Source organism: Ochotona princeps, chromosome 11 (assembly GCF_030435755.1).
Source record: "Ochotona princeps isolate mOchPri1 chromosome 11, mOchPri1.hap1, whole genome shotgun sequence".
NCBI lineage: Eukaryota > Metazoa > Chordata > Mammalia > Lagomorpha > Ochotonidae > Ochotona > Ochotona princeps.
The window spans coordinates 71,356,696-71,377,413 of NC_080842.1; the positions used below are offsets into that span (position 1 = coordinate 71,356,696).

The following is a 20,718-nucleotide window of genomic DNA, read 5'->3' on the forward strand; positions in this document are numbered from 1 at the left end:
GGGACTTAAAGTTCACCAGCCAAAGCCTGTCCGACCCCCTGCACCTTGGCGGGAGGCCCCCAGTACCCACAGGCCTCCCAGTGTATTCAGGGGCCGGCTTCCAGCTGCACCAGGAGCCCCAGTGGTCCTGGCAGTGCTGTCCATTTCCCACTGAGCGTTTCTTCTCCAGCAGCCCCTCACAGGTGACAACAAAGGTGAGAGCCAGGTCCATGTGGGTTCATGTGGGTTCTCCATTCTGCTGCTTCTGAGACCCGGGTTGGACCAACGGGGCTTGAGCTGGGGTTCAGTCACAGGGATACCTGTGGGCTGCAGGTGGATAGCGAGCCGGCTCATGAAAAGTTCTGTTTGGCCACCGGGGAGATAGGCGTTGTGGAGGGGGACAAGGTCTCAGGTCTGTCCCTGGTCAGGGCAGCAGCTCTCTGGTCCTTGATTTCTGGTAATTGCACTTAAGTTTCCTGTCACTCAGGTTCCAGAAGGGGCCACCCCTGGGACGTAATCCCCCTGCACAGACACACCCCGACCCCTTTGGGGTGCTCAGTTTGGGCCAGCCGCACCCAGCCATGCCCCAGCAGGTTTCCCCCAGAAGCTGTTGTCAGGTGGGTGCGGATTCTCCGGGCAGCTTGTGGACTTGGAGCAGGTTTGCAGTTGCTGCTGGATTTTGGTTTCGAGGAAGAGTGGGGGTGGGGGTTCTCAGGGTGTCCCATAAATTCTTCTTTTGTTCTATAAGATAAACAAATAGCTTGAGATCTCTCTCCCTCTCTCTCTCTCTCTCTCTCTCTCTCTCTCTCTCACACACACACACACACACACAGGTTACAGTAGCTGGAGGAACCCCTGGCTCACTTGCCCCCCACCCTCCACAGAACTGCCCTGAACCCCCCAGCTGACCTGAGGCACAGGGGCAGTAGTCCCAGGTCACCTTGACCCCAGGTCACCTTGACCCCAGGTCCCCACACCAGGGGACCCTTAGGTCTGAGCAGAGGGGAAGTAGTTACGACCTAGTTTATCCTCTGAGACCTGAGACCACCCCAGCATCTGTTCCCCAAACACTGAATAAAGACCCGCTATAAGTCAAGTCTCTGCCCAGCCCTGCAGTACAGAAGGTTCCAGAACAGAACCCTCCTGGGCAGGCACCAGCCTCAAGGATGCCCACAAGGATCTCAGGCCGGGGCCTGGCTTCAGTGCTCAGCCCAAGGATGTCCAGGACCCCAATCCTGATCTGGGCATTCGCATAGGGAGAACAGAAAGGGACTCAGGTGACAGCATGTGATGGGGACACCAGGGCCCCAGGGTCACACCGAGATCAGCTGTCCTGATGGCTTCATTCCAGAAGTTTCTGAGCACAGACACCCCTTGAAGCTAAACCTGGGCATAGGGGTGAGTTCCCTTAGCTCTCTGCACACAGACTGTGGTCTGGCCTCACACGGGGCTGCCCACCCCCCTGCATCCCCTACAGACTCCCAGCCCAGGGTGCCCACTGCCCAGAATTCTGCACCTTGCATGGCCCTCAGCGAGTGCCAGCAATGACCTGTGAGGACCCACTGGAGCCCCTTGGTGGGAAGAACCTCCAGGGGAAGCAGGCAGGTGGCCAGGACTCTGGGGCCCAATCACCGTGCCCACCAGGACCTGCCCCAGGGGTGGGACTTGCAGGAATCCCCCGGGCAGCAGTGCGAGCCCAGCAGCAGGAGCCTCAACCCTTAGGGCCAGCAGGAACCTGAGAGGGCCGAGTGGCTCCTGTCTGATCACTCTTTGGCTCTCCCAGGGCCAAGGTGAGAGTACCAACCTGTGTTCCCAGCTGGCGGGCATCGTCAAGGCCACAGAATGAAGGCTAGCGAGAAAAACAGAAACAGGAACAGAAACTATAAAATAAGACCAAACGAAAACGAGAAGAAAAGACAAAAAAAGAAGAAGACAGAGGTGAGCTGCGAGGCAGGGAACTTGGTGACGGCATTTCACGAGGACGCGCGACTCGCCAGGGCAGGGCTCAGAGAGGGATGGAGTGAGTGGGGCTTCAGGAGACCCTCTCCAGGGCTCCACGACTGGACACCCCAGACTGGGAAGGACTGCCGTGGTCACGACTCCACAGGGCCCGGTCTTCCTGGCTACCCAGTGCAGACTGGTGCCTAGGACACTCAAGTCCAGACGGCCAAGGCCCTGAGCTAAAATGATGCATTCTTTGTTAGCCAGTCCCGCAGCCAACACAGGCCCTGCCTTGTGTTCTAACAGCCAACAACAAGCAAGAAAATGGCCACAGGCTCCCCATACACTCAAAGTTTTCTCCCACCCTGAGGATTGTCCTTGGCTGAATTTGGGGATGAGAGGGCACAGGGTCGCACGTGATGGTCACTGTGGCACAGCATGTTAAGCTGTTGCCTGAGACACGGCGACCATGACTACGGTAGGGAAAAGCTCCCAGCCACTGAGCACTGTGCTGGCTGCAGCCCCTCCCGCTCCGTTGCAGGCTGTCCAGCGGCCACTGGTCATTTCTGGTGATGGGCAGGTGCCTACTCACACCCTAACCCAAGTCCACCCCAGCCAACCCTTGGCTCCTTTCAGTAGCCTTGGGCTCCAGTCTAGGACGGGGAGGCAGGGGGAGTCAAGCGGAGTCAGGGCCTCGCCGCCCACACACACTGTTTTGGGAAGAGCCAGGAAGGTGGACCAAAGCTGCACACAGGCTCTCCCCTCAGGGACACAGCCAGCATCGGCCTGAGTGTGTGTGTGGCTGTGTGTGTGTGTCTCTCTCCAGCCTGCAGACACAGAACCTGCCGATCAGCAGGAGCAGCTGCGGCCGAGGTCCAGCCCTGCTTGCTCTCCGACCAGACGGAAGTCACACAGCCACCAGGGAGATGGAACGTAGGCAGAACCCATCCGCCTGGTCTGGGCCTAGGGCCGAGAACTCTCACCACCTCCACCTAACGCTGGCCTCACAGGCTCCAGGAGAGGGGCAGGCACAGGCCAGGCCCAGGTAGAAACTCAAGGCCTGGATGGGGGAGACCCCCACCCCAAGACCTCAGGGCTCACCCCAGCCCCTGGGTCTGCCTGTAAAGTTGCCTTGCTTGCCCAGCCCTTTGTTAAGAGAGGCAGCCTGTGGTCTGCACCGGCGCTGGGAGGGGCCTCAGACAGAGCCCCTGCTGCCCCCAGGCCTGGTTGTCCAGGCCACAGAGCCCTGAAGCTGCAGGCAGACGGCGGCTAGGTTCCTTGGGCCCTGTTTTCCCTCGCTTGGTCTCATGCTCATCCCCTCAAGGGCAGCGAGTGTCACCATCTATGGAAAGCCCTGAAATCTGCCTTCTAGTGCTTTCTGGTGACTTCCATGCCAAACTCCTCTCCCACAAGAACAGCCCCAGACTCAGAACCCACAAGTGTCCCCCCACATCTTTCTCCCCGGCCTGATTCTCATCACTCCTGGAGACCCCCACGGGGCTGTCCCCTGGGCACACTGGCCAGTGGACCCCAGACAGGTGGGCAGCCACCCTGTGCCTCATGTCCGAGATGTGAACACTGACACAGTGCCTCTCTGCCTCAATGAAAACAGGAACAAAACACTGAGGTGCCACGGCCCGAGCAAGCCCAGGAGCCCCTGCTGCCCCCTCGCAGCTGTGCAGTGTGGACACAGGTCCTATCCCTGCTCACCCCAACAACGGTCCTGCCTGCAGAGAGCTGGGGGTGTGGGGACAGGCTACGGAGCACCTAAGAGATGGGTGGACAGCTGAGTGGGGGGAGAAACTGCACCTTCCGGAACCACCCAGGGTCACTTCACTGACAGGGTGCGCGGGAGATGGCCCCAGCCTCACTGGACTCATTCTCCTTTGATAAAGGCACCTTGAGCTTCCTGGGGGGTGGCAGCATAGGAGTGTGGGGGAGGGCATTGGTGGAACAAGACCCATACCTGTAGGCACACACATGCTCCCATATGCACAGTCTTTCTCATACATGCACAGTACCCCATACGCATGTGCATAGTATCTCAGGGCTCACACACGTGTGCACACCTCACATATGTTCACATGTAGCCTTCCAACACACAGAGACACACACGTGCACCCACATCTCTCCTGCACATGTGCACACACACATCTCAGACACAGGCATACGTGTGCATGTCACATGTGTACGCGCTTCTCATGCATGCTCACACATACATACATGTCACACAGTTCACACAGGTACACACGTGTCCATGTGCACACAAACATGCTTGCATGCCTGTACTGCAGAACCTGTTTAAGAAGGAGCCTTTAGCAGAAACTATTCAAGGCAGGTGCTGAGTCTATGGAGACAGACCCACTTCTCTGGACCTCTCAGCCCTGGCAGGGAAACACTTGCACTAAGTCCTCACGGACAGGACGCAGTGGCTAGCCGCACATGGCCAGCACCCAGCGTGCAGCGCCTGGCACCCGGCACCCAGCGTGCAGCCCCTGGCGCCCGGCACCCAGCGTGCAGGTACCTTCTCTTCCAGCTCTTTCAGGTGCCGCCTCTGAAGCTCAAGTTTGTCCTCCAGTTCTCGGATCCTCTGAAACACATCAAGCCGCATGTCAGCCAAACAGACAGGTGCCCATGATCAAAGCTTCACCCTGGGCTTTTACTGGGGGCTGCAGAGGCAGCCACATGTCCCAGTCACAAGCACGCAGTTCAAGGCAGCTTCACGGCATGCCGGACCCTGCCCACCTGGACAGCTCTCAGTCTGCACATGGCCCCTCGAGGTCCCCTAACCCCAGACTCCCGGTTCTGCTTCTACCACTAAGCTGAGCTTTGCCTGTTCCTAAAGTTCATGGAACTAGAATGGTGAAATACCCTAAAGATGAGAATGCAACTGGCCAGAGCAGATGGAAACACACAGGCACGTGGGTAGACTGATTCAGGTCTTGAATTTTAGGTGGCTCCAATCACACATTCATCCAACATTAATTAACCAGGGAGCCGGGGACGGGGGTGGGGGGCAGGGTGGGAGCCTGCCCACAGGTGGCAACATATCTGCAGTGTCCACACCACCCCTGCCCTGCACTAGGTGACCTCCACCCGCTTTGCTTGGGATTGAGAACTCTAGCAATCCAGAGCAGCTGGTCACAGCCCTGGGTCCTGCCCTGCCGACCTGCCCTGCCGACCTGCCCTGCCGACCTGCCCCTGTCCTGTGGACTCTGTTCAGCGGGTTTAGCAACACCCAGCTTCCACTCCCTTCCAGCTTCCCATCCCCGGGGCTGGCAAACACAACCAGAGCTGGCTCCCAGGCAACTGCCAGCTGGAGGCAGCCAAGGGAGTGGAGGCCTCAGTTCCTGAGAATGTTCTGTGATGCCGGGCCTGGGATCTGGGGCTGACACCCATGGATCCTTAGCAGGTTGCACGCTCCAGCCTTGCCCCAGCATCCCTCAGGGCCTTGCTTATATATAGGTTGCTGGCTGCACCTGTGGTCCCCACTCTGCAGGTCAGGGCTAGGGGCAGTCTTGGAGCAAGCTCCCTGGGGCTGTGGACACTGCTGGCCCAGGGACCCCACTTGGAGAACTCCCAGTGCTGCCCGTGGTGCAGGTGCAGAGGTCAGACCCGAGAAGCAGGGAGGGTCTGGAGGGGCGGAGGGGGGAGCAGTGATGTCTCTGTCAGGACAATGGGGGAGGAGCCTCATCCCTGTCCCCCAGCTGGGGGGAGTAAGTCTACACCAGCAGCTCAACCCCACCCCTCACCCAGGGAACACTTCCGCAAAGCTCTGTCAGGAAGACAGACCAACCCCTCAGCTTCCTCATTCTCCTCTGAATAAGCAAGGCTTGAAAATGGCAGGGACAGGAAGGTGACACCATTGAATTCTATGAGCCAGACAGGAGATGGCAGGGACAGCAAGGTCCCTGCAAGATGGGGGGAAGATGTGGAGATGTCTGTTTTGTCCAAAGCAGGCAGTAAGAGCTCGAATCCAGACCAGGTGTGTCAGGGCACAGGTGTGTCAGGTATAGTGGGGTCCCATGAGGCGGCACCTGCCAGGAACAGTGCAGCCATCACAGCTGGGGGTTAAGTACCCTAGATGAGTCCTGTGACATCATTTGCAGGCCGTGCAGGACCTTCAACTTAAACATCAACCTGCGACAAATGTGCCGACTCTCCAGTCCCACCTGCACCTGCCAGACCAGGGGCATTGTAGGCCTTGTGTATCCTGCAGGCCAGATCGGCCCAACCCCCAAGATAGAAGCAGCCGCTGCTGCTGTCCTCTTCCCTTGCGTATTGTCAGGAGTGTCAGGGCCTGGCCCCCTCCATGCCAGGCAACATATAAAAATCCCACAAAGCATGGAAATCTTGGAGTACACTGAGGCTTCCAGAGGTACCCACAAGTCCAGTGCCCAGGTCCTATCCCCAGCCAATTCTTGTCCCTAATATGGTGACCAACATCTGACCCATGCCAAGGGACAGGGGGCTGGAGAGAGAGGGGCCAGGAAGAACAGGTTCATGTGCAAGCCAGCCGCAATATGGGCTAAGCATGAAGTCTTAGCTGCAGTGCCTGGGTGGACCTGCCAAGTCCCATCACGGTGGAGAGAATGCACCTGCTGAGTTACAATGGCATCTGCATGCCAAGGCTCAATGCATCCCAGAAACCAGCCTGACCGTCAGCCTGACCCCAGTGTATGTCCCCAGAAGTAACATGCCCGCCTCACCTGCTGGGCCTGCTGCAGCAGCTCCATGCGCTCCCGCAGGATCTGGCTGTCAAACTCGCGGCTCTGCCGCAGGATCTGCCTGCGCACCTTCTCCACGGCCGCCTGCAGGTCCTCCCGCTGGCCAGGGCTCAGCGCCTCACTGGCCCTGCGGCCTGGCTCCTGCTGCAGTGCCGTGTAGAGCGTGGCCTCCAGGTCCTGGATTTTCTGCATAGCCCAGGATGACACAGACAGCTGAGCATCACCCGAGGCAGATGGGCAGCCACTGCAGGGGAAGGGTGCATGCAGGGGCCGAGGGGGGTCAGCTACACCCACAGAAAGCAAGTGGGTGGCAGGGCCACGAGCCATGCCTCCTCTGCCCACCAGGGATCAAGGGCAAGAAGTCACAGTGACCCCAGGAGTGGCCACCAGGAGCTGGTCATTGACCCCTGGCTTCTAGCCAGAGCCAGCTCCACCCATCTCCATTGGGCAACCCCAAAGCTGGAGGCTTTCCTAGTATGCTACAGGCAAAGCCAGCCCTCCAGATGTCCCTTGAAGAAAGGGACAGGGACCTTTGTAAACCGCCTCCATCGTGGGAGTCCTAGCCTGGCCTTCAGCAGACCAAGACTTCACCATGTGACCTCCGCTTTGCAAATAGCCTGGGGTTCCCACACATTCATCCCTGGCAGGAGGCACTGTGGGGAGGCCCGTGCCCATGGCCTTTGTAGGTGGGCATCCACAGAAGGACCACACCTGGACAAGGGGGAGGAAAGACCCAGGAGATACAAGGGGACAGAGGACAGATGGGAACATGACAGCGTGGAACACGGAGAGCGAAGACTGGAGAAGCCAGCACCCACTCAGCCTCTCCCTGCCCCACAGCCTCTGCAGGGGCACCCAAGGCCCTGGGGAGGGCGACAGCCTCCACTTGGCATCCACCTGCACTGAGCCCAGGCTGTCTGCTCTCCGTCCTCCTGCAGGCTCAGGAAGCCAGGCTTGGAGGCTAGACCTTAGTTACGGCCTCCGCGCCTCTTGTGTGCAAACACAAATAATTTCCTAAAACATTTATTTACATTTCATTTAAACAACAGACAGATCTTCCACCTACTTGTTTACTCCCTAAACGTTTGCAACACCTGGGGACAGGCCAGGCTGAAGTCAGGAGCCCAGAACTCTGTCCGACTCTCAAGTGGATGGCAGGGACCCAAGTCCTTGACCTGGCACCTGCTGTCCCTCCATCCCCCACCCCAGCGGAGGGCACATTAGCAGGTAGCTGGATCACAGGTGGAGAATCTGGGATGGGAACCAAGCACTCCAACATGGAATGCAGGTGCTACCAGCAGCAGCCTAACTGCCCCCCAAATGCCCACCCCAGAACAATGATTTTTAACAGCAAATGATCTGGGTGAAGATCTACCCAAGATCTTGTCTTCCTGCAAGGAGTGGCACCAGACTCTAAATTCTCTCCACTCAACACCGCCACCAGGTTCCAGTGGACTTGGAACAAGCGGCCCATGTATGGCCATTCCAAAAGCAACGTGTCGGGGGCCGCTCAACCCACGGTCTCTGCCTCAGTGGGAGAACAAGCTCTAGTGTGGACCCGAAAGAACCAAAGTGTCAATCAAACCCACTTCTGGTCCTACCAGGTAAGCCTGGTCAAGGGCTTGCTTCCTGTAGTCCAGCTCCTCCTCCAGGTAGCCCTTCTGCCTGCTGAACAGGTCCTAGAAGACAGGGAGGGACCGTTGGGGAGGGGCAGTGGGGTCAGATGGAGAACCTGTGATGGCACCTCCAACTCAGCATCGCTAGAGGACCAGTCTCGCTAATTCAGGACGAGGGGCCTTGGTTGTTCCAGCACGCCCTGCAACATGAGCTCTTCCAACAGCTGCCTCATGTGACTGTCCATGGGAACCTGGGTCAGGGGCTGTCTGGACTTGTTGAGTGCCTGGCCATACCACAAAGAGATGCAGGTCCCAGGTCGAATCGCAGGGCCCTTCCCTGGTTGCCCTGGCCAGGCTGTTGGCCCTGACACTTCCTTCCGCCCAATGGCCTCCCCCCTTCTGATGGGTCCCCCACAAACCAGCCAACTGATGACTAAACCACCACCGGGGAGCCAAGGTGCCAAGCCTGGACAAAGCTGGGGTGGACGCTGGTGGCCTCCAAGGGGAGCCATTTGCAGAGACCATGCACAGTGCTGCAAGAGGCCATCACCACCACACACAAGGCAGCTCCAGGATGCCTGCCGGCACTTTGGGGCCTAGGCATCCTTACTGCTAACCCTAGCAGGCAGAACGACTGCTTCTAATCCTCTCATGTGACCCTCCTCCTGCCCTGAGGCTTCCTCTTGCCTCCACCCCCTTGGGTGGACCCCACGGTTTACCGCAGCACAGGTACACCATGGCCAGGAGCTCCCAGCTTAGGTGGCGCCCTTCTTCCTGGTGACACTCACTGTTGTTGGCGGTTAGGACAACCAGGAATCCTGGGCCTGGCACCTCTCCTCCCCACAGCCCAGCCAGGCCCAGGCCACTGAGGAGAAAGTCAGGTCCATCAGCCCTGTGGGCCAGCTGAGTGTCCTGACCTCATTTAGCCTGTGCTGGTGTGAGCTGTCACCCAGGACCCAACAGAGGCTCCCAAAGGATGCATTAGGTGAATGAATAACAGAGAACCAATGAGGCATACCAAGAGCAACCGCTAGGGGGCGAAGCTCCAGCTCACCCCGCCCAGCACCCCTGAGCCCCGTGGGGTCTCTTACCTTCTCCTTCTCCAGGTCCAGCATCTTTTGGGTCAAGGCCGCCTCAGTCCCCTCGATTTGCTTCAACCACTACAAAACAGGGTGCAGGAGGGTGGGGCAAAATGAGCACTGGTTCTTGCTGGGGCATGAGCCTTCCTGGCCACACGAGGCCGCCATTTCATGAATGGCAGGCATTGGATTAGGGATGGATGGGGTCACAGATCCACACGCATGGGGGGCCGCGTGTGAGCGTGGAGGGAGGCTGTGTATGTTGACAATGAGCAGCCCCCAGAGCAGCCCAGGTGAGCACAGCGGGCATGCAGGTCAGGCAGCAGTGCCCAGGGCTGGGCTGGGCGAAGAAGGCAGGGAAGCAGGTGAGAGCAGGGGCCACCACAGACAGGGTGAGCCAGGCACCGGAACGGCAGGTGATTGGAGGGTGCAGGCTGGGTAGGCGCTAAGGCAGCCGAGGGCTTGGGTGTGCCCTTTCAGCAGCACTTCAGATGGAGGGGGAGATGTGTGGCAAGGGGCCTGCTTGTGGGAGGAACCTCAGGGGGACAGAGGTGTGTTCTGTAACACGGAAAGGCTGCCCTCCACCTCCTAGTCACAGAGCATCCTATCGGTGGCCACGCAGCCAGGTCCCGGGCTCATCTCCACCACCCTGTCCCCTGCTGTCTGTCCCCTGCTCCTGGACCCTGAGGCTCCCGCAGCTGGCCACAGCACTCAGCCACACACAGCCACCCTGTCCCCTGCACCTGGACTGCAAGGTGTCCCCTGCTGGCCACAGCACTCAGCCACACGCAGCCACCCTGTCCCCTGCTGTCCTTCCCCTGCTCCTGGACCCTGAGGCTCCCAGCTGGCCACAGCGCTCAGCCACACACAGCCACCCTGACCTCTTGGTGCCCTTGGCCCTTCGCTGTTGCTCTGCCTCCACCAGGGGCATGGGATCCCACCCTCCCCTCAACGTCTCTATCTCTCTGATGCAGCCCCCCATGGTCCCCGCGCCATGCACCTGCTGCCTCTGGCACACTCCGAGGCCTCAAGGAGCCTCCTGCAGGACTCCCTGGCCTCCCTGCTCAGGGGGATGCAGCTGGCTCTTCCCTCCTAAGACTAGCACTCAGCTCAGCCCCTCTCTGGTCGGCCTCCCTCCTGTCCCCGCCCTGGCCTGGCCTGCCATCAGCACATACTCAACTCACATTTGCTAGAGGACTTTCCCTGCTTCCACTCGTAAACCTCCCAGGACACCCTCTCCCCCTGCCACAAGGCAAGCCAGGCCCAAGCCTTGGCCCCACTCCTGCCCCTCCATTGGGCTCTACACTTACTGAGAACACACCCACCACACCTCTCCCCGCTTCAGCCTCAGCTTGGGCCCTGCCCAAGTCAACAGCCCCAAGGGAGCTGTCGCCCCTCCAAGAAGCTCAGCCTGCTTCCTGTGTCCATCTTGCAAATGGCCAGTCACGGTGCCCGCCTGGAGGATGCTGCGGTTCGCTTCTCTCCCCCGCCCCAGCCTCCATGCTGGGGCCCACTGCCACCTGCTCCGCGAGCACAAGGCCTGGCACGCAGCACAAGGTCTATTGAATGGAGGGGTGTGAGGGCGTGAGGGGCGGGGTTCTGCAGGAAAGAACAAGCATTGGCAAAGCTGTGGCGACACAGGCTCACCCCAGAGACTTGGCCCCCATATTCACCCCCACACAGAGCCTTGCAGGCACCTGAGCCCCACCTACCCACTTTTGCCCAGGACAGAGAGACAGAGTGGTCCCAGGCACCCCGGGGCATCTAGCCACCCAGTCTCTCTCCTGGCTCTTCCGTCCAGACTAACAGAAGAGAAACTAGCAGAAGGCTCAATAATGGGGGCTGGTGTTGTGGTGTAGCAAGTTAAGCCACCAATTGCAACGCTGGCATCCCCCATCAGTGCTGGTGCAAGTCACAGCTGTGCTGCTTTCCAGCCAGTTCCCTGGGGTGCACTTGAAGAATGCTGCACCCTGGGGCCTGGTTGTACATGGCAGTGACTCTGCAGGGTCCCTGTCCCCTGGCTGAACTTCTCTGCAATCCCTAAGCAGGAGTCATGCCCCGGGCCCCACCCCCTGCACCCTCAGATCCCCAGGGCAGCTAGCCCTGCTAATATTTAGGGCACAAAGCAAGGCACCAGGCAAGTCTGTCTGTCCCGGAGGCTCGGGGTCAGCAGTCAGCACAAGGTAGGACAGCAGCAGGGGCCAGCTGGAGGGGGCAGGGCTGGCATAGTGGGTGGTAGCCGCATTCCAGACGGAGCAGGATACCCACTGCAAAGAGGAGGAGGAAGGAGTTTGGGGGTGGGGAAACCCATCAAGAAGGACCTGCTTCCAGCTGTGGCCCCCAAGCCAAGCAGCCCTGGAGCCTTCACCATATCAGGAAGCAGGGCATGTTCCAGTAAGATATGTGGTGTCCCGAATCCCAACACTAACCCTGTTAGCTCCCTGGCTCCAGGAGACTGGGGGACCTGCACGCTGAACCCCTTGCCATTGTTAAGGGGTACGGCTGATAGACAAGCCACGTCCTAAGGAGCTAGTGGATGCTGGGACGAATGTTGAAAGCCAACATGTTCATCCAGCAGTCCCTGTCATGCCACACAGGGCGCTGTGTCAGGCTGGGTAACTGTACGAAGGACCTGCCCCTGATGGGCCCAGCAGCCAGCCAGGTGTGAGCCAACCTCAGCCTCACCACTGCAGAAACAAGCAGGACTAGGTAAGGGGAGGGGCAGGAGAAAGCCGGGCCCCACGCCCGGGGGAACTTGGGCAGGGCTATGCCATAGGTCTGCCTGCAACATTTAGAGCCTTAACTTGACTTGGGGGTGGGAGGGTGGACAAGTGCCTGAAGGAAGAACACCATGAAGATCGTAACGTCCTCATTGTTAGGAAAAGAGCATTTTCAAGTTCAACTCACGTGCCTTTGAAAGGAACACATCTGGAGTTAGGGTTACTTCCCAAAGCAAGGCAGAAGGCAAAACAGGGCTTTGTTTTGAGCAAGTGGACCAGAAAGTCCATGTCTTTCATAGGCAACACACCCAGGGAAGTCAATGAGAAACACAACTGTACAAGAGCATGTGTGATGGATGGATGGACGGACAGACAGACGGACTCAGAGGAAAAGCCTCAAAGCAAACACACATAGAAGCCACAAGGAAGGAGAAGAAAATAATACACATAAAACTAGCACCCAAGTCAATGAAAACTACAACAGCGCTGCCTCATTCACCCTCTCAGACTGAGTCCTCACTGGTGGCCTGAGCCTGAAGTCACCACAGCACTGCCAGTGCAGAGGGCAACAGGTGCAATTTTTCTGGAACATTCTTATCATTTGGCCCAGGGGTTCCCCTTCTAGAACCTGGCCTGGGCTAGGGAGGCTGATAGCCAGAGCAACAGGCTCCGGTCAGTTTGCAGGACGATTAACAGAATTAAGAAGAAACAGGTGTCCATTTACAATTTCAACCAAATTTTGAAAATAATGAGTGTTGGGGGAAACCTATATAGTAAGGCTTTTTCCACAGGCAGTTTCATCTCCTGCTGCGACCCGTTACCTTCTCCACCGTGTGCTGGTGCGACTTCTCCTCCCGACACACAAGGCATGCACAGGCATGGGCAGACGCAGATGGACCCACACGCATGCGCGCCCCGCCCCCTGCCAGGTGGACACAATGTACAGGTTGTTGTATGGTGCTGGATGCCAGCCGAGGTGTGCACACAGCAATGCCGCTGAGTTCTAACCTTTTCACACAGGGCAAGCACGGTTCCTGCTTGGATTATTGCAACCTGTTCTTCATTCCTCAAATTCTAAAACACAAAAGATGGGCGAGTGCGTTTTCCACAGGTCCCAAACTCAAGTGGCTCAGAGCCATTTGGGGGGCTCCTCTTGGAGGGGCGTCCTCCCAATGGATGACAGCCGGCCTCTCCTACCCCTCGAGGTGGGGAATGCAGCCCGAGAAATCGAGCCCCATTCAAGCCAGTGGTTTAGGGAGACATAGCGTCCCTCTCCGGTCAGGCGCCTCCTGCCCTGGTCACTCATGGCCTGTCTGACCCCGCCCCCGCCCCCAGGAACACAGCCATACAAAAGCTTACACTGTACTTCTAGGACCTCTGAAACCAAAGAGGCACTCCAAACGAACAAATACAACAGAAGTCACACAGACACACCGGGGTCGGAGAAGGACACACAGAAGTCACACAGACACACCGGGGTCGGAGGACACAGAACCAGGGAGCACCGTCATAGTTACCCCGTTATCGCCAAGGATATCTAACTTCTTCATAAGTTCAGAAATATTCACATCCTGCAAAAAATGTTCAGTGTTCATTTTGCACAAAGACCCACTGTGCCACTTCCCGGTGCCACACCCTGAGCGCTCGCCCGTCATCCTCCCAGCCGCTCCTCTCGGCGTCCCAGGGCCAGGACACATTGTGTTTGCTGGACAGGTCGGTCTGAGGCAGGCCTTCCCTGGAGCTGTGGCCAGGCACTGCAGCCAGTGCCTTGTGTCCATTCATTATCTAAAGCCCTTGTCGCAGCAGCTCTCGTGGATGGGTGGTAATGGAGCTGGCTGCATCCCAAGACCCTGCTCTTTGGACAAGGGTACAGAGTGCCATGGGTGACCCTTCCGACCTTTGACACAGGGCGCAGTCGATCCCAGCCCAGTCTCAAGGACACATGTCCCCTTGGCAGTGGTGCCAGCTGGCGGAGGCTCCCCAGACACGCTACCTTCACTCCTTCCTGATGGCAGAAGAGCTGCAGGGCACTGCTGCTGTTCTCGGGGAAGCTGGTGATTTGGAGGTTAAAGGCTGGCGACCTCCGCTCTCTCTCCTGAGGAAAAGATTCAGCTTAAGGACACAACTCCCCCTGGGCCTTCACCACTTTGCCATTTTCCCACGCTATCCGGCAGCCATCAGGGCATCCCGGTTGGCCACAGCGTGACTACCGAGTGAGCATGCCGACACAAGCTCCTTGTCCGGCAAACAGAAGCTTCCCACATGTCTGCATGGCAGCAGCTCTCCTCCAGGAACATGTGGACTTGTCATCGACTCGGCTATGAGGAAATGGTTAGCAGGTGTCCCAAGGCTGCCTGTGGCAAGGGCAATACGCCGAGACGTCATAGAGGCACAGCATTCAATCAAACAACCACACTACATTGCCACAGGTGGCGGAGGCCACTGACGTGGTAGAGTGTGATTTGCGGCCAGGCACATCGACACCCCCCAGTGACCCTCACACACGGCACCACGAGGCGGCACCATCTGCTTCATGTCATACACAGAGGCCAGGCCAGGAGCCCAGCCCTGACCCTGCCTTCCTTCCGGTAGGATCTCCCTGTCGGACTCCACCCACCATTTCTGGGACCCAGACTGGCACAACGAAAGATTAGAGCTCTGTGCCTCCCTTGGACTCACAATCAGAGCTCCGTGACTAAGAGAGCAAACAACCAGCGTTTTCCCAGATGGGCTTCCACGTCAACGCAGACAGCTCAGTGGTTGGTCTCAAATGTATCTGCTTCGGAGAACAGACTTCAACCCTTCAACTAGGCACACAAGAGGTGGGGCAGTGTCAGCAGAGCAGGCCTTTTCAAATCACCTCGTTGGTCAAATACTTTGTATTTGCTCAGAACCTCAGAAGAATCTGAGATCTACAGAACCAACAGGTTTCCTTCATGACCCACTAAGAAATGCAAGCCAGGGACTGGCACTGTGGCACCGTGGGCTAAGACATTGCCTGCGACACTGACATTCCTAGAGAGGGCCGGTTTGAGTCCAGGCTGTCTCACTTCCAGTCGGGCTCCCCAGTGAGGCACCTGGGAAAGCACCACACAATGGCCCAGGTACTTGGACCCCTGCCACCCACAGGGGAGACCCTGATGGAATTCCAAGCTCCTGGCTTCAGCCCAGCCCAGCCACCAGGGCCCTTTGGGGAGTGAACCAGTGGATGGAAGCTCTCCCTCTTTCTAACTCTACCTTTAGAAATGCCCCCAAGATGAGCTGGAGTGTGCCAGGCGGGTCTAACACTGCTCCCGGGAGAGGCCAGGGCTGCTGATGTCATTACTTGCCACGAAGCCCCCACCTAGCCAAGCTCGGTAGCAACTATCTAGAGGACCAAGCCCTACAAATGCGGCCCTATAGCAATGCTTTCCCAGCAAAGGCGACCTGAGCAAGCAGTCTGAAGACCTGCTTTCCAGGGCCCTGTGAGACAGGGCAGAGCCAGACAATTCTACAAGGCAAGCAGGGCTGGTGCGGTTCCTGTGCAAGGCTTCCCGGCAGGCAGCTGACGCCTTGACAGTCTCCCTTCCCTGCAGCAAGGATGCTGTGCTGAGGCCCATACACAAGCAAGCCCTGAGCGACACAGGTGCCAAGACTCAGGCGGTGGCCCCGCCAGTGCAAGGAGTGAACAGTGGGTTCTAACACAGACAGTCTTTCGCTCAAACCGGGAGAAGCCACAGACACTGCAGGGTGAGAGTGGAGTTCCCCTGTGACAGAGGGAGCCATACGCATGCCACGCACAGGTCAGCAGGGAGGGGGCAGGGCTGCATCAGAACTCATCACTCACTCAAGCGATGCTGGAAACATCAAACAAAAAATAAGGGTTGTGCGGGTCTGAGGGTCGCTCACTCTGTCCCACTCAGTGCACAGGCTGGGGGTGGAGAGGAGTGATGCTCCCACAGGACAGACTGGGACACAGGACTGCTCCATGGCCCTGTCAGGGTGCTAGCTCCAGTCTGATTACCAGTCATAACCTCTTGAATCCAGCATGTGTGATCCCTGGCTCCCTACAGAGCTGAAGCAACACATGGGGTTTTCTCCAACACCTATGCAAATTACAGCCTGTCTTTACTTACCTGGGGGGGAGGGGTTACCTTGGCAAACAGAAAACAGGCCCTGAGTGGCAGTGAACTTGGACTAAAGGCCACCCTGGGCTGGCCAGGTCAGACCCTGCTGTTTCAAAAGGTGAGATTGGTCACATGCAAGAACACTGAAAAAGGTTGTGTCGCTGACTGCAAGCAGTGCGTCTGTCCGGGTGTGGCAGGACGTTCCGGTGGCTCTGCATGCAGGAGTCGTCATGGCAATGAAACACAAATCAAAAAGGCAAAATATTGCAAAAACAAATGATTTTATTAAGTGCAAAAAACAAGCCATAGGCAATAACTCTCTGAGCTCTGGTACAAGTCCACAGGCCGGTGAGCGCTCCTTCTCCCAGAACACATTAAGGCAGTGACATTATTCTGAACATACAGATTTTTAAAAAAAGAAAGAAAGAAAAAAGGGGGAGAAAGTAGGAACTAGCACACCATCCCCGTCCACATGCTGGGGGGCGGTGGGGGGCTTCACAGGAATTTCAGTTTGGGCTCAAACAGAATGTCTGCTCCGTGGGAGAGTTTACAACAGAGAGAGTCTCTTACTTCCAGCTCTAGCACTCTGAACTCTAACAGTTCGTTCTGGTCCTTGGCGTCCTGCATTTCGCTCTTCAGCTGGTTCTCCTCCAGTTCCAGTCTGTAGATCTAGGGTGAAGACATCTGTAGGTTAGCAGGCAGTGGGAGGGTGCTGGCTCCTCACAGGAAGTCACCAGTGTGGGGGGCAGTGGGGAACAGGGGGTCAGAGGCTGGGCCTGTGATGGGGTGCAGTCATTGATGGCTCACACCCGCTTGTCAGGTTAACTGACATGGACAGTGACAGGGCGCAGAATTTCCGCACCCTGCCCTTGCTACCTCCTCTCACACCATTCAAGTTAACTGAAGGCATGAAACCAGCTCCAGGGGTTCCTTGTGTGTGCCCAGCCCCCACCGCCTCCCACACCATTGAGGTCAACTGACAGTGGAAATGGCTCTGGAGGTCCAGGCACTTGGCCCCGCCTGACTCCCCCTGTACCAGATTAGGGTAATTAACTGCAGGGAAACTTTGGGCTCCCACAGCTCCCTTCCTGTCTCCTGCACAGGGAAACTTGTTTGTACTTTGTGGTTCTCACTCTGATTGGAGGATGGGGCTCAAAAACGTGACTTCTGCAGTAAGGCACAGTGACTGCAGGAGTGTAGCAGGAACTGCTATCGCCAAGCTTGGACAACAAAGACTCCTCCTAACATCCTACACTTGGGTCCAGGGTGATCTCTCTCGCTCTCCGCAATATGCCAAGTTCACACTCCTAGCCCCAGGGGAGACTGAGACACACAGCTATGAGGTGCCCCTTCCGCTCAGGTTGAAGGTTGGGGGCTTCTGCTGCCAGGGCCTGTCCACTCTGAGTGGCCGGGATCAGCGTGAGGGACAGAGTCCCAGACCAGGCAGTGTTGGGGAGCGGGTCCCTCCAGAGTCCCCACACGGCACCTGTGGCCAGCCGGGAGGGCAGCAGCCTCCCTGAGGGTGAGCGCACAGAGCAGTCTGGGAAGGCAGCTTCCTGGGTGCCACCCCTAGGCACCAGTGGGCAAGGGTGGCACTGCTGGTGGCAGCAACTTGATGCCTTGGCTGAGCCCTCAGTAGACTCTCCTGGTTCCCATGCCCCTCACTGAGCCCCAAGCACAGTCAGCCCTCAGAGTGGGGTCCTCCCACCCCAGGACTTGTGGGAACATGTGAGGGTGTGATAGTCCCCAGGATTTAGTGACAACCCAAAGGGTGCTGAGACCACCACCAACAGGGCTGCACCCATGACAGGGCTGCGCTCATCCGTGGTGTCCCAGACATACCTGGGAATCAGCCATGGCTTCAGCAGGCCCAGGAGCAGAGCCTAACCCAGCGGAGTCTCTTCCACAGCGGGGAGGCCAGCCTTGGCCACAAGCAAAGGCTAATCTAGAGCGGGGGCTCCCAACACAGGAAATGTCCAGAAAAAAAGGTAAATCCATGGAAACAGGGAAGCAGCCCGGGTGCTTCCAGGGGATCGAGTGAGGAGACAGCAGCGCCTACAAATGGGCGGGGCAGGTCTACATGTGCTCAGAATGTCTGAAACCACACTGCAGTGAACCGCCCAGCTGGGGGAACACACAAGGAGGTGAACCAGCAGTGCGCAGAAACAGCTCAGCCCACAGCATCAGCCTTCATCCCCATGCACATCTCAGAAAGTTCTAGAAAGAGCCACGCCCAAAGAGCCAAGGCCAGAGGCCCCGCTGCTGTTAGGGTTGGCACTACTAGGCTGAGGTGACCCCAGGTCCAGAGCTATTGGACAAGGAAGGTTCTGGAAACCCAAAGCGACGGGCAGGAATGTCCACGTCAGGATGACAGGTACCTGAGAGTGGTCTACATCCGCGGGGCCCCTCTCAGAGGCCAGAGCCAGGAAGTGGGAAGTGAGTCCTGCCTTGTCAGGAGAGCCCACAGGGCAGGACCTCCGGGGCTGCGGGGGACGCAGGTGGTTCGAGGGCCTCAGAACAGGGCATCACGTACCTTCTCCAGTAGGTCCTGATTGGTCCTAAGAAGCAGCTGCTTCTCCTCCACCCACTTGGAGTCCTGAGGGAGAACATGGAGTGTGTCCATGCTCACCGACCCCGCAGATGGGCAGCCAGGCGGCGGGCAGTGTGAGCGTGGTCACCTCCAGCTCATTATCCCCGCTGTGGGGACAGTACCAGGTGACTGGGCTCCCGGTGGCCAGCCCCAGTCTGACCCACACACACCCCAGGCCCCTCCTGACTGCCCCACCATGTCTGCCTGGCCTTGCACCATCTCCTCAGGTTTCTCTTGAGTCCACTGTACACATGGCACAGGTCACTACCCTTCACCACAGCTCCTAGCACAGGCACACAGCCTGCACGCAGCCAGGCCCAAGCAGGCACAGGAGCAGGTGGGGAGGCCTCCGGCCCAGCCCCGACCTCTGGCATGCCTCAGAGCCAGGACACTGCCTTGGGTCTAACCTATACAACACAGAACCTCCCCAGCACCTCTGGCTTCCTTGTGCCAGCTGTTAACCAGTCTGCACAGTGGCCCTGCTGACCTGGTGTGAGCTTCCAAGTCCTATCACTCCACAGCCACAGGACCCACAGCTACCCCTAGTGGGAGGTAGGCTCTCTTGGTCCTGCAGAGGCTGAACTTGGCTGGTGTATGGGTCAGTCATCAAGACATGAGCAGGTGTGCGATACATGCCAAGACTCGTAAAGGCTTTTTACCACGCAGCCCACCCTTTCTTCCTGCCCAGAGACCCCTGGGGTCAGAGGGGAGGGAGGACAGCCTAGCGCCTTGGAGAGGAGGAAGCCACAACTAGCACCATGACAGACACATAGGGAGGAATTTCTCAGTCCCTGCAATCCACCTGAAGAAACTTCCAGACAGAACTGAGGGAATACTGGCAGAAGAGCCACCCACTGAGCCAGGCCACAGAATTGTGAGTGAATAAATACATGTTGTGAACAAATAGACAGGACGCAGCACATGTGGCTGGGGTGGTGAGGAGGGACTGAGTGGGCACCTGTGGTCAGACAAGTTTCATGGATGCGAGCTCAGCCTGGGAAGGAAACCAAGGCCAGTGGCAGGTGAGGATGGAAGGTGGACAGAAGTCTCAACCTCCCCCCGATCCCTGGGCTACTGCCAATCCCTGCTTCTCCTCCAAACGTGGTGACGAGTGTGAGCTCCATTTTAAAGATGAGGCACAAACAGATTACAGAACTGTCCAAGATCAGAACAGGACCAGGAAGGTCCCTCGCCCTCACCATGACGGACGCCATGATTTCTTCAGCCATGCCACTTCCAGGGACAGTCTGAGGGCCAGTGAAATTCCAAATACAGGCCTGGTTGCCTGAATCTAGTCTCAGCCATGACCCCGAGCCCCCTCCTGCAAGAACCACGCCCTTCCTGAGTCCCTCCCTGCCACACTTACAGTGGTTCACAGCTCCTCTTGCCATGTCCACCACACCCCTCCCAGGCTCCCACCAGGCCCTGTGGAAGCCTTCATTGGCCCTCCCAGCTCTAGCCAATGTCAGGTTGCAGGGAGCCACCAGCCATGCCGTCTGCCCACACACACTGCCACCACCTGCGGTAGAAGCACCAATACTGACACCAGTCAGTGACTTACACCAAGGCAAGCCCGGCCTTTCCCTCTCCCATGCCCAGCAGTGGAATGTTCTAGATTCAACAGTTATAAGACAGCAGTGGCTCCATACTGCACCACATACAACAAACGGTCCTCTGCCCACAGAAGGACCAGAGAACTTGGGGTGGTGGAACACCTCACTGTAGGGCAGCCCCAAGACTTCCTGCTGCTGCCGCCCTTGGATGACACCCCAGAGGACCACTCAGTCTCATGCCCCAGTTTTGCCTTGCTCTCAGCCTGGCCTAAATGGATGTAGACAATGGGCACATAGATTGCCTGCTCGACCTGCAGGGTTTCCCATCGACTTCACACTCTCCCCACAGTGGCTGCAATCCCTGAGATTATGCGAAATGGCGTGATGAACAAACAAAACCAACCAAG

The 20,718-nt window shown here is 57.8% G+C and overlaps 1 protein-coding gene across 2 annotated transcripts in view; it reads right to left on the minus strand.

Annotated features, from left to right (window-relative positions):
• Window positions 1–675: 675 nt before the first annotated feature.
• Window positions 676–20,718, minus strand: part of JAKMIP1 (janus kinase and microtubule interacting protein 1) — a 104,031-nt gene continuing 83,988 nt past the window's right edge. The window contains exons 13-23 of one of the 2 annotated variants that reach the window (XM_058670306.1): window positions 18,702–18,764; window positions 16,739–16,837; window positions 14,056–14,157; window positions 13,580–13,633; window positions 13,071–13,136; window positions 9,355–9,423; window positions 8,249–8,326; window positions 6,630–6,833; window positions 4,445–4,510; window positions 1,784–1,828; window positions 676–720 (exon numbers count right to left, since the gene is read on the minus strand). In XM_058670306.1, the coding sequence (XP_058526289.1) occupies window positions 691–720; window positions 1,784–1,828; window positions 4,445–4,510; window positions 6,630–6,833; window positions 8,249–8,326; window positions 9,355–9,423; window positions 13,071–13,136; window positions 13,580–13,633; window positions 14,056–14,157; window positions 16,739–16,837; window positions 18,702–18,764 (876 nt within the window). In that variant the 3' untranslated portion in view covers window positions 676–690. Of the gene's footprint in view, window positions 721–1,783; window positions 1,829–4,444; window positions 4,511–6,629; window positions 6,834–8,248; window positions 8,327–9,354; window positions 9,424–13,070; window positions 13,137–13,579; window positions 13,634–14,055; window positions 14,158–16,430; window positions 16,838–18,701; window positions 18,765–20,718 lie in introns of those variants that run through there. The other variant, XM_058670305.1, reaches the window with a different exon arrangement.